Source organism: Biomphalaria glabrata, chromosome 7 (assembly GCF_947242115.1).
Source record: "Biomphalaria glabrata chromosome 7, xgBioGlab47.1, whole genome shotgun sequence".
Classification (NCBI taxonomy): Eukaryota; Metazoa; Mollusca; class Gastropoda; family Planorbidae; genus Biomphalaria; species Biomphalaria glabrata.
In genome coordinates this window covers 17,756,649-17,770,190 of record NC_074717.1, presented here as the reverse complement: position 1 = coordinate 17,770,190, position 13,542 = coordinate 17,756,649, and the positions used below count along the sequence as shown (strand labels likewise).

The 13,542-nt window shown below is 35.3% G+C and overlaps 1 protein-coding gene across 1 annotated transcript in view; it reads right to left on the bottom strand.

The window, feature by feature from the left end:
* Positions 1-2,856: 2,856 nt before the first annotated feature.
* Positions 2,857-13,542, bottom strand: part of LOC106060811 (b(0,+)-type amino acid transporter 1-like) — a 29,477-nt gene continuing 18,791 nt past the window's right edge. Inside the window, exons 7-16 of the mRNA XM_056035997.1 lie at positions 12,762-12,861; positions 10,944-10,988; positions 10,603-10,726; positions 10,081-10,184; positions 8,990-9,086; positions 8,691-8,840; positions 8,341-8,515; positions 8,060-8,108; positions 7,578-7,869; positions 2,857-4,192 (exon numbers count right to left, since the gene is read on the bottom strand). Of these exons, the coding sequence (XP_055891972.1) occupies positions 4,118-4,192; positions 7,578-7,869; positions 8,060-8,108; positions 8,341-8,515; positions 8,691-8,840; positions 8,990-9,086; positions 10,081-10,184; positions 10,603-10,726; positions 10,944-10,988; positions 12,762-12,861 (1,211 nt within the window). The 3' untranslated portion in view covers positions 2,857-4,117. The remainder of the gene's footprint in view (positions 4,193-7,577; positions 7,870-8,059; positions 8,109-8,340; positions 8,516-8,690; positions 8,841-8,989; positions 9,087-10,080; positions 10,185-10,602; positions 10,727-10,943; positions 10,989-12,761; positions 12,862-13,542) is intronic.

The window sequence follows — 13,542 nt, the reverse complement described above, 5'->3', positions numbered from 1 at the left end:
CAACTTTCTCAATCTTTAGGTCACAACATTCTTAATCTTTAGGTTATAACTTTCTCAATCTTTACGTTATAACTTTCTCAATCTTTAAGTTATAACTTTCTCAATCGTTAGGTTAAAACTTTCTCAATCTTTAGGTTATAACTTTCTAAATCTTTAGGTCACAACTTTCTCAATCTTTAGGTCACAACTTTCTCAATCTTTAGGTTATATTTTTCTCACTCTTAGGTCACAACTTTCTCAATCTTTAGATCACAATTTTCTCAATCTTTAGGTTATAACTTTCTCAATCTTTAGGTTATATCTTTCTCAATCTTTAGGTTATAAGTTTCTCAATCTTTAGGTCACAACTTTCTCAATCTTTAGGTTATAACTTTCTCAATCTTTAGGTTATAACTTTCTCAATCTTCAGGTTATAACTTTCTCAAACTTTAGGTCACAAATTTCTCCATCTTTAGATCACACCTTTCTCACTCTTAGGTCACAACTTTCTCAATCTTTAGACAACTTTCTCAATCTTTAGGTCACAACTTTCTCCATCTTTAGGTCACACCTTTCTCACTCTTAGGTCACAACTTTCTCAATCTTTAGGTCACAACGTTCTCAATCTTTAGGTCACAACTTTCTCAATCTTTAGGTTATAACTTTCTCAATCTTTAGGTTATAACTTTCTCAATCTTTAGGTTATAACTTTCCCAATCTTTAGGTCACAACTTTCTCAATCGTTAGGTTAAAACTTTCTAAATCTTTAGGTTATAACTTTCTCAATTTTTAGGTCACAACTTTCTCAATCTTTAGGTCACAACATTCTCAATCTTTAGGTTATAACTTTCTCAATCTTTAGGTTATAACTTTCTCAAACTTTAGGTTATAACTTTCTTAATCTTTAGGTCTCAATTTTCTCAATCTTTAGGTCACAACTTTCTCAATCTTTAGGTTATAACTTTCTTAATCTTTAGGTCACAATTTTCTAAATCTTTAGGTCACAACTTTCTCAATCTTTAGGTCACAACTTTCTCAATCTTTAGGTTATATTTTTCTCAATCTTAGGTCACAACTTTCTCAATCTTTAGATCACAACTTTCTCAATCTTTAGGTTATAACTTTCTCAATCTTTAGGTTATAACTTTCTCAATCTTTAGGTTATAACTTTCTCAATCTTTAGGTTATAACTTTCTCAATCTTTAGGTCACAACTTTCTCAATCTTTAGGTTATAACTTTCTCAATCTTTAGGTTATAACTTTCTCAATCTTTAGGTTATAACTTTCTCAATCTTTAGGCTATAACTTTCTGAATTTTTAGGCCAATGTTTGTAATATCACAATTCTGAAATTCCTACATCAAGAGACGATATGTTAATATATAAATCTTATCTTATTTAATAAAAAAAAAGATTATTACGTCCTACGCGTCATTCATTTAGTCATGCATGTTAACCTATAACTTTAATTCTGCCAAGTCACTGGTTTTCCTGGCTGGCTCAGGCAACCCATTCCATGCTCTAATAGCACTAGGGAAGAAGGAGTATTTGTACAAATTTGTCCTAGCATATGGGACGAGGAATGTGCCTTTATCATTGTGTCTTTCTGAGTATTTTATTACATTTTGTTTTTGTATTTGAAGATTATGGTTCAGTGTTTTATGTATAATTGCTACTTTAGTTTTGAGTTTTCTCTCATAAAATGGCCGTGTCAAACGTTTATTTTGAAAAAGAAAATATGCCAGAAATGGCCTTGCAGGGTAAGGTGTAGCCCAGTGATCGCCTAGCCATTTTTTATAGACGTTTCCACGAGGGTGCTACGATGATGAATATAAAGAATACACACACACACACACCACATTTGTTGTGTTTACATTTACTTGTTCACACTAGCCGTAAACAAGCAGAAATAGAAGCCTAACCCTCATGTTCTGGCTGTGAAACATCGCAGGCAAGCTTACTAAAAATGCATATTTTTGTTTGGGTGGGGGGAAGGAATAAGATTGTTATTGTTGACTGTAGTTCATAGCTACTGATGTTTGTTCTGAAAATACCGACAATGTGTTTTACCTGTATAACTGACCACCAGGACCGCCTCTGAGTGTATGGAAACACTGGGCTCTTTGTTATATTGATTCTATTGATATAAAACAAAATAAAATATATTTACTCCTCTGTTGAAAGCAGACACATCTTTACATTGACTCTACTCAAAGCAAAGCTTTCAGAGTGGAACCTACTGGGTGTGAAAAGGGTGGGCGGACGCGATTCTCGAATACAGCTCAAACGATTTTCCTACAAATTTGACTGTGGGTGTGTATTGTTGGGAAAAGAATTACTATCTCTTTGTCACACTTGAAAACTCGAGTTTGACCTTATAATTTTTTAAAGTATAATTAGAAAATCTTTATCTTGATTAAACGTCTTCACGTATTTCCGAATGTAGGTCATTTTTCATGTAAACATTAAATAAATTTAAATTTGGCTAGAGATCTATACCTAGTTTTGAAAGGACTATCGCGTTCAGGAATTTCCGAATGTAAGGTTTGATTGATTCAAGAGTTCAATACATGAATGTTCAGGGCAATGTTGCACATCGTCTTTTAAATCTAGACTACTCTTAGATCTCAAGGCTTATCATTGGACTATTAAAAGGTGTACTAGATCTAGACATTAAGTAACCAGGTTTCTCTCGGGGAGAAGGAAGGAGGGGGCGGGTATTCCAGTGTTTTTTAATCAAATATTCATTAAGTTTGAAGAGAACAAAACTCGCTGTAGAAGTTGCATAAAGGAGGTATTGTCTTTTTAAAAAGCAGTTTGAACGTTTTTCTTATTTATTGTTTCAAGATTACAGTGACAGGATTAACAAACAAAAGAAAATGATGAGTCAATTTAATCTGGCATTAAAAAGCACATCAATACATGAAATGTGTATACCGTATGTTACTTTAGAAAATTCTATTATGCTTAGTTTAAAGGAATTCCCTTTTTCCTTTGTATCAAGTACTACATTTAGGTTGAAAATAGCAGAAGTGACAGATTAGCCACAACACAAATCAAATCCTCTATTTCATTAGAACACAAATACAATTTCTTTCTAGTGTTGAAAAAAAAACGCTTAATAAATTATAAGACATCTTGACATTCTTCATGGTTACTATTAAAACTTATGGCCAGTAGTACAAACAAATTCATGATTAAAAATATGTGTAAAAAAGCAGGACACGTGAGCCAATTCTGGGTTACTGTATTACCAATAAGCGAAATATTTTTCTTTTAGAAAGTACAGTTTACTGAATGATGCATCATAGAACGTTAAAACACCTTCAACAGTTCATCTATTCAAAGATATGTAGGCCTACATACAAATGGTTCACATAAAAAAGAGGATGCACAGGAAGAAGTATCTCAGATCACAGGCACAACAAACTATTGAGTGTTGAAACACGCTTTGATGCAGGACCTTTTTTCATGGGTATATTTTGTATAACAAACACCACAACATTCCTACTACACATCAGACTGTGCATTACTTATTTCATTCTTCTCCGTCTCATTTTCTCCATTCACATTTAGGACCTGACCACTGGTTGATACATGTCCATTAGCTGGCAGCTGTCCGCTCGTCCCGTGACCAATGTCCTGATCTGTGCAATAATGTGTGTCCATTACATCCAAGTCAGATAGATCTTCTTCACCGGAAATAGAGGATGACGATGAAGAGCTGCTTGATGACGCAAATATTGTGTTAAACACTGAGTTCTTGGTGTGACCAGAAGTGCTAGAGCTGTCCGAATCCGAGGAACTTCCAGAGTCGTCATCCAAATGCGGCCCAGCAGTGAAGGTGATCCTCTGAACATCCTCAGGGTGTGCTAGCACCTCATACTCCCCACCACCGTCACTTTCAAAATCAGCTATGACCTCAAGGTCGTCCTTGACATGAGTTTCTTGAGCAGACGAGGCACTGGCATTGGCCTCCTCTTCTGGTATGGTGCTTGGATGTGTACGAAGACCTTGGTGGGCGTTGCCCAGTGAGATCATGGAACCTACAGGTGCCAAAGAGCCTGGTTTGGTCTCTTCTGTTGCTTCTGGTGTTGTATTGTAGCGATTTTTCAATATAGGTAATGAAGGTATTGATTTCATCTGCCGATGTCAGCATTACTGAATGAATTGCTACCAAGACTTCCTTTCTTTCTGATGATAGCTGGAGATGACTGAGTGAAGAAAGAAGAAAACAAAATGAAAAACATTTCTTGAACATAAATTTTCATAAAGTTTGTTCATATTTTTAATTAAAACGTTTCAATACAAGACCTAACAAATATTTGAATCTTGTTTTCAAAATAACAACAGTTGTGTAGTGTCATATACATATAGAACAAACGTTTGCAACCATAAAAAACACAACTTTGGATGTAATTGTAGATAGGACTTGAAATCATTGTGCTCACAGTAAACAAGCTCAATGTCTTATTATCTTGTGCCTACACTGACCTAATAAAATGAAAGTGCGCCTTGACTAAACCAAAAGTAATTAAGGGACAATGATAGAAAACAAAAAATTTCGATTATTATTAAAAAGAAAAGTCTGCACTATAGTTCAAACGAGTCAAATAGTTTGTTGAGATTTCTACCAAGTGTAAAAAGTTTGCTTACTGTACTCTACCAAGTATAGAAAGTTTGCTTACTGTACTCTACCAAGTATAGAAAATTTGCTTACTGTACTCTACCAAGTGTAGAAAGTTTGCTTACTGTACTCTACCAAGTGTAGAAAGTTTGCTTACTGTACACTACCAAGTATAGAAAGTTTGCTTACTGTACTCTACCAAGTATATAAAGTTTGCTTACTGTACTCTACCAAATGTAGAAAGTTTGCTTACTGTACTCTACCAAGTGTAGAAAGTTTGCTTACTGTACTCTACCAAATGTAGAAAGTTTGCTTACTGTACTCTACCAAGTATAGAAAGTTTGCTTACTGTACTCTACCCAGTGTAGAAAGTTTGCTTTCTGTGCTCTACCAAATGTAAAAAGTTTGCTTACTGTACTCTACCAAATGTAGAAAGTTTGCTTACTGTGCTCTACCAAGTATAGAAATTTTGCTTACTGTGCTCTACCAAATGTAAAAGTTTGCTTACTGTGCTCTACCAAATGTAAAAAGTTTGCTTACTGTACTCTACCAAGTATAGAAAGTTTGCTTACTGTACTCTACCAAGTATAGAAAGTTTGCTTACTGTACTCTACCAAATGTAGAAAGTTTGCTTACTGTACTCTACCAAGTATAGAAAGTTTGCTTACTGTACTCTACCAAATGTAGAAAGTTTGCTTACTGTACTCTACCAAGTATAGAAAGTTTGCTTACTGTACTCTACCAAGTGTAGAAAGTTTGCTTACTGTACTCTACCAAATGTAGAAAGTTTGCTTACTACACTCTACCAAGTGTAGAAAATTTGCTTACTGTACTCTAACAAATGTAAAAAGTTTGCTTACTGTACTCTACCAAATGTAGAAAGTTTGCTTACTGTACTCTAACAAATGTAGAAAGTTTGCTTACTGTACTCTACCAAGTATAGAAAGTTTGCTTACTGTACTCTACCAAATGTAGAAAGTTTGCTTACTGTACTCTACCAAGTGTAGAAAATTTGCTTACTGTACTCTACCAAGTGTAGAAAGTTTGCTTACTGTGCTCTACCAAATGTGAAAAGTTTGTTTACTGTACTCTACGAAATGTAGAAAGTTTGTTTACTGTACTCTACGAAATGAAGAAAGTTTGTTTACTGTACTCCACGAAATGTAGAAAGTTTGCTTACTGTACTCTACCAAATGTAGAAAGTTTGCTTACTGTACTCTACTAAGTGTAGAAAGTTTGCTTACTGTACTGTACCAAATGTAAATAGTTTGTTTACTGTACTCTACCAAATGTAGAAAGTTTGTTTACTGTACTCTACCAAGTGTAAAAAGTTTGTTTACTGTACTCTACCAAGTGTATAAAGTTTGCTTACTGTACTCTACCAAATGTAGAAAGTTTGCTTACTGTACTCTACCAAGTGTAGAAAGTTTGCTTACTGTACTCTACCAAATGTAAAAAGTTTGTTTGCTGTACTCTACCAAATGTAGAAAGTTTGTTTACTTTACTCTACCAAGTGTAGAAAGTTTGTTTACTGTACTCTACCAAATGTAGAAAGTTTGTTTACTGTACTCTACGAAATGTAGAAAGTTTGTTTACTGTACTCTACGAAATGTAGAACGTTTGTTTACTGTACTCTACGAAATGTAGAAAGTTTGCTTACTGTACTCTACCAAGTGTAGAAAGTTTGCTTACTGTACTCTACCAAATGTAGAAAGTTTGTTTACTGTACTCTACAAAATGTAGAAAGTTTGCTTACTGTACTCTACCAAGTGTAGAAAGTTTGCTTACTGTACTCTACCAAGTGTAGTAAGTTTGCTTACTGTACTCTACCAAGTGTAAAAAGTTTGTTTACTGTACTCTACCAAGTGTATAAAGTTTGCTTACTGTACTCTACCAAATGTAGAAAGTTTGCTTACTGTACTCTACCAAGTGTAGAAAGTTTGCTTACTGTACTCTACCAAATGTAAAAAGTTTGTTTACTGTACTCTACCAAATGTAGAAAGTTTGTTTACTGTACTCTACCAAGTGTAGAAAGTTTGTTTACTGTACTCTACCAAATGTAGAAAGTTTGTTTACTGTACTCTACCAAGTGTAGAAAGTTTGTTTACTGTACTCTACCAAATGTAGAAAGTTTGTTTACTGTACTCTACGAAATGTAGAAAGTTTGTTTACTGTACTCTACGAAATGTAGAACGTTTGTTTACTGTACTCTACGAAATGTAGAAAGTTTGCTTACTGTACTCTACCAAGTGTAGAAAGTTTGCTTACTGTACTCTACCAAATGTAGAAAGTTTGTTTACTGTACTCTACAAAATGTAGAAAGTTTGCTTACTGTACTCTATCAAGTGTAGAAAGTTTGTTTACTGTACTCTACAAAATGTAGAAAGTTTGCTTACTGTACTCTACCAAGTGTAGAAAGTTTGCTTACTGTACTCTACCAAGTGTAGAAAGTTTGCTTACTGTACTCTACCAAATGTAAAAAGTTTGTTTACTGTACTCTACCAAATGTAGAAAGTTTGTTTACTGTACTCTACCAAGTGTAAAAAGTTTGTTTACTGTACTCTACCAAATGTAGAACGTTTGTTTACTGTACTCTACGAAATGTAGAACGTTTGTTTACTGTACTCTACGAAATGTAGAAAGTTTGCTTACTGTACTCTACGAAATGTAGAAAGTTTGTTTACTGTACTCTACGAAATGTAGAAAGTTTGCTTACTGTACTCTACCAAGTGTAGAAAGTTTGTTTACTGTACTCTACGAAATGTAGAAAGTTTGTTTACTGTACTCTACGAAATGTAGAAAGTTTGTTTACTGTACTCTACGAAATGTAGAAAGTTTGTTTACTGTACTCTACGAAATGTAGAAAGTTTGCTTACTGTACTCTACCAAGTGTAGAAAGTTTGCTTACTGTACTCTAACAAATGTAGAAAGTTTGCTTACTGTACTCTAACAAATGTAGAAAGTTTGCTTACTGTACTCTCACGGATCAATGCAGCAATACTCGCACGTTTTTTGGCTCGGAAATCCATCTCAGCAAAGGAGCCAGCCCGAGGAAGTCGTCTGCGCAGACCCATCTGTGCTGTCTCGTCTGCTAGTCGCCTGATGACCGCCGGAGACCCGTCCACTCGTGAAATGTGAGACATGCGTCTGGAAAATCTTCTCATCATTTCCTCGGTTGGGCCGATGTTTGGTGTTATGATGATACTGTCTCGTGTCAACATATTCATTGTCCTGAGAAGCGAGCGTCGTTCTCTTCGGAGATCTCTGAGTACAAACAAAGCAGAACAGTGTCAATTACTTACAGGAAACAGATAGCTCCAAGATAAACATACACAATGTTTAGTATGTTTTCACTGTAGTATACAGAATTCTTGGAGAGGTAACTTAGTAAAGTCATTAAACAATCATATCTCTCTATAAACTAATCTAACTAAAACAAAGTTGACAATATTACCGTTTTGGTGCTATTCTTAGAAAGAGCTGCAACCAAATAGTTATTGTATCTGTACAAAAATAAAACTTATAATTTGGCTATGCCAAAAAAAAAAAAAAGAGATTTTTATGTAAAATAAAACAAAATGATAGGAGTAATAGGAGAAAATAGCCAAATGTGTCTTTACAGTTATTTAAACAAACAAGTGAAAGAAAGAAGTGATTCAATTTGTATGTGACTTGTAATTTACTTGCCTAAAATACGTTTTTATTAAAGATTGACATACTAAGGTGAACAATTACCTGGCACATTGATGACTTTCTTCGACTTGAGCCAATTCATTGGGTAATAACTAATTAATGATAAGCCAATCAGAACTAAGGCTGTAATGAATTCTTTCTTTGGAGTTATGAGGAATGGTGCCAGAAGTAGAAAGGCTATGCCAATAACAACTACAACTGGAATCCATAAGTCAACCTGGCAGTTAGAGAAAATATTGGTCAAGTTTACATGGATTCAACTACATCTTAACTCAAGAAAACGAAAGAGGACTTTGTGCTTCCATGCCAGAATGTACCATGACAATATGTCATAATTAGCCCTTTAAATATTTTCAATGTTTCCCAGGCCTGAAATAAAATATGTCTCTAACCTTATAGGGTCTTTTCTTGTTCTTTTTCTTAAACCGTAAAACCAGCAGAGCCAAAATGGATGAGCCATGAAAGAGCCACACAGTGAAAATATAAAACCTTAGCAGTTCCTGGCCGTCAGCAACACACATGACCACAATAGCTATCACACACTGTGGGAAATCAAAAGGTTGTGCTAGAATTAATATGTCTTTTATTTGTGACCTAGTTTGAGATTCTTACAAAGAAGTAATAAAGTTCGGAATCATAGTAAGCGTGGCGCTAAAATACCCATGATACAATGATAAATGAGTGAACCTACCCTGAGGGCAACTGTTATCAATGGTGTCTTACTTCTGACATGAACCCATGATACAACATCTGGCATTTGACCATTCTTAGCTGCCACACCAGACAATCTAAGGGCAAGAAATGCGAGAATTTCAAAACATTAAAAGAGAGAAGAAAAGTGATACTAGAATTCACGGGCATGCGCGTGTGTGTGTTGGGGGGCTTTATAAAGCGGGACATTCCGATTCAATTCAAAAGTCTATGTTGGAGGGCATCGCGATATGCAGGATTTTTTAAAAAGACAAGGAGAGAGAGAGGGAAAGAGAGAGAACGTTAATTAGTTACAGTGAATAGATCATTTTGTTCCCATGTTGTATGACGATCAAAGATTTCTTTACGAAATATTTTCTTGACTATTATTTCAACTACTTATTACGTAGATTTAACAGAACCATTCATAGATTAGTCAAATATAAATGTTTGGTGATCAGTATTCGAGTTCGTAAGAAATATTTTCTCAATGGCAACTCACAAGTTAGGTGTAGGACATGGAGCTTTCTAGTTCTCCTGTTGGCACTTAGTGTTGCTGTTTACCTCTATACACTGAACTCTATATACACTGTTTACCTCTATACACTGAACTCTATATACACTGTTTACCTCTATACACTGAACTCTATATACACTGTTTACCTCTATACACTGAACTCTATATACATTGTTTACCTCTATACACTGAACTCTATATACATTGTTTACCTCTATACACTGAACTCTATATACACTGTTTACCTCTATACACTGAACTCTATATACACTGTTTACCTCTATACACTGAACTCTATATACATTGTTTACCTCTATACACTGAACTCTATATACATTGTTTACCTCTATACACTGAACTCTATATACATTGTTTACCTCTATACACTGAACTCTATATACATTGTTTACCTCTATACACTGAACTCTATATACACTGTTTACCTCTATACACTGAACTCTATATACATTGTTTACCTCTATACACTTAACTCTATATACATTGTTTACCTCTATACACTGAACTCTATATACATTGTTTACCTCTATACACTTAACTCTATATACATTGTTTACCTGCCAGATGACAAAAACGTGGCATTGACACTTCCAAGTGCAATCAAACCAACTCCGATGGATATAATTGAACTGGCCGGACCAAGTGCTGTCTGCGCCCAAGTCTTGAAACATCAACAGAAAAAAAAGGATAAAAATAACTATCTTTAGATTTTTTTCTTAGTTGGCCTAAATTTCTTTCAAAATTTATATTTTATTCAACTATATACTTCTGTAGGTCTAAGCTATAGTCATTTGTAAATGTGAATCACTTAGTCACTTAGTCACTTAGTCGACGTTTTGATTCAAATCAATGGATCTCTTAACTCATCGTCCTACAAGTTCTGAGAAGAAAACAGAAATACACTTTTTATTTTTACATTGAGTAGGCGCCACACTTTCATGGAGGACCTCAGAGCAGTATATACCAGGTGGAAGAGGCTTCAGACATTGCCAGTAACAGATCTTTGTGGAGGCAGCTTGACGCCCCTTGCGAAGAACGGCACGGGAGGATCTAAGTAAGTAATTAAAAACTGTCATTACCACTCCAATGGCTTGAGAGTGTAACAAATCGTCTTTGGTCATGACAGTGAAGAAAGAGATGACAGTCAGTAGGTAAATGACTAGCACAAGAGGCAGAACTGTCTTCACTATTCTTGGCACATTTCTGAAACAAAGAGAAAACATACAATGGAGCAAACCTTTTCATAGCTGAATGGGAAATGTCTCTACCTCGTTGGAAAGTGATACATTCTGACAAGTTCTATGTATCACGATGTTATTGGTATAGAACTTAAGGCAATCATGTGATCCTAATTTGATTGAAGATAATAAGGAAGATATTTTTTCATTAACTCATTGTGTGTACAATTAAAATGTTTTACCTTGGTGGTTTCTTGATGCCACTTGTCACTTGGTTTACGTTGGACCTAACGATACAACATTTATATTATCATAGCAACGTTTTCTGTAAATGTTCTAGAAGAACATTCTAATGTACACAATATATTTGTTTGATGACAAGAGCTAAACTAGAATTGATAACAAGAGCTAAAATAGAATTGATAACAAGAGCTAAACTAGAATTGATGACAAGAGCTAAACTAGAATTGATGACAAGAGCTAAATTAGAATTGATGACAAGAGCTAAACTAGAATTGATGACAAGAGCTAAACTAGAATTGATGACAATAGCTAAACTAAAATTGATGACAAGAGCTAAACTAGAATTGATGACAAGAGCTAAACTAGAATTGATGACAAGAGCTAAACTAGAATTGATGACAAGAGCTAAACTAGAATTGATGACATGAGCTAAACCAGAGTTGACAACAAGTGCTTAACTAAAGTTTACAACAGTAGTGCCCAAAATACGGCACGCGAACCAGATCCGGCCCGAGACGTGGTTCCATCCGATCCGAGACGTAGGTTCACCAAAACGTCAGTTCAAACTGTAGGAAATCTCCCTTTTCAAAAAGTTTGGCTCCCTCACTTTTTCATTGATGGATTGGTACCATCACCTTGAACAATTGTGTGTTTATAAAATGGGACTCTGAATGTAGAATCTACCAGGTAAAGTGAACGGATCTTTACTTTTTTGTGTACATGATAATAAGCCAATATATTTGTTTTATCAATCAAGTGTGTCTGTTTTAAAAAACAACAACATATAAACGGCATTATAAAACAAAAATGACGGCATTCTTTGTTTGAGCCGAGAATAAAAGATTGTTAAACCACGCCTGGAGATTGGAGGATCGATGGGAATATTTATAAAAAAGAGACAAGAAAAAGGGTCAGTGGTTAAGAAAGCTAAAATGTAGCTCACATTTTTAGTAGAGAAATGAAGTCATTTTTTTTTTACTTGTAAGGTAAACTTCGAATATCTCATTAAGTAATGTAAGTACTAGATCCACAGGTTACTAATAAAAATAGTTTCAGGTCAATTTCCTTTAGTTTTTGTACCTTTTCGGTAATGTGGCCCGGTGACACTGAGTGTCGGAAATAAAGATGGTCCCTAGGTCAAATCAGGTTGGGCATCACTGGTTTACAACATCAAAATTGTACAAATTATAGCTTATACTTACCAGCCGCCATATTGTACAAATTATAGCTTATACTTACCAGCCGCAATTGTACAAATTATAGCTTATACTTACCAGCCGCCATATTGTACAAATCATAGCTTATACTTACCAGCCCCATATTGTACAAATTATAGCTTATACTTACCAGCCCCATATTGTACAAATTATAGCTTATACTTACCAGCCCCATATTGTACAAATTATAGCTTATACTTACCAGCCCCATATTGTACAAATTATAGCTTATACTTACCAGCCGCCATATTGTACAAATTATATCTTATACTTACCAGCCGCAATTGTACAAATTATAGCTTATACTTACCAGCCGCCATATTGTACAAATTATAGCTTATACTTACCAGCCCCATATTGTACAAATTATAGCTTATACTTACCAGCCCCATATTGTACAAATTATAGCTTATACTTACCAGCCCCATATTGTACAAATTATAGCTTATACTTACCAGCCCCATATTGTACAAATTATAGCTTATACTTACCAGCCGCCATATTGTACAAATTATAGCTTATACTTACCAGCCGCAATTGTACAAATTATAGCTTATACTTACCAGCCGCCATATTGTACAAATTATAGCTTATACTTACCAGCCGCCATATGCCCATAGTCCATTATAGCAAGCAAAAGCTAAATCTGTTGGTGACCATTTGCTGCCTGCCATGCCCTCGTTAATGACCTGAACATGACCTAGTTGAGAAACAAGGTCAACATTAAAACTACGTTTGAAGGTCATAGGAATTCTTCGTCCCAAACGTTATTTATACAGATGGAACTATTACAAACCTATTAGTCGTCTACCCAGGGTGCCAGGCGCCCGAGTAAACAAGGCATCTCTCCCCTCCCACACATCCTAATAATATACGTCAATGTTTCTCAAACGTTTACCAGTGGTGCCTCTCTTGCACGGAAAAAAAATGGCTAGCGCTCCCCTTAACCAGTTTGGAGAGCTGAAGAGTCTCTCAGGGGCGGCAGTTGTTTTTCAGAATGTGATGAAATAGAAAGAAACTTTAAGACATAACAAAAAAAGACAGAGAGAGAGACAGAGAGACAGAGAGAGAGACTTAAATCCTCCCACGCCGTTCGGCCCATTGGGCGGCAAGCTGTCTCCATAAAGATCTGTCACTGGCAATGTCTGAAGCCTCTTCTCACCTGGTGTCCACAGTTCTGAGGTCCTCCATCAAAGTGACGCCACGTGATTCGAGTGCATTCCTGTTAGCGGTTTCCTCGTATTGGCCTCCATGTCAACTCTTGGTATGCGTAATTCAGATTCTATCGGAGGACGTGTTCCGCAAACCTCAATTCGTAAATATTGTTTTCATGATAATTTGAAAGTGTTTAGTGCTACTAGAAATAGCTCGAAAGATTGTA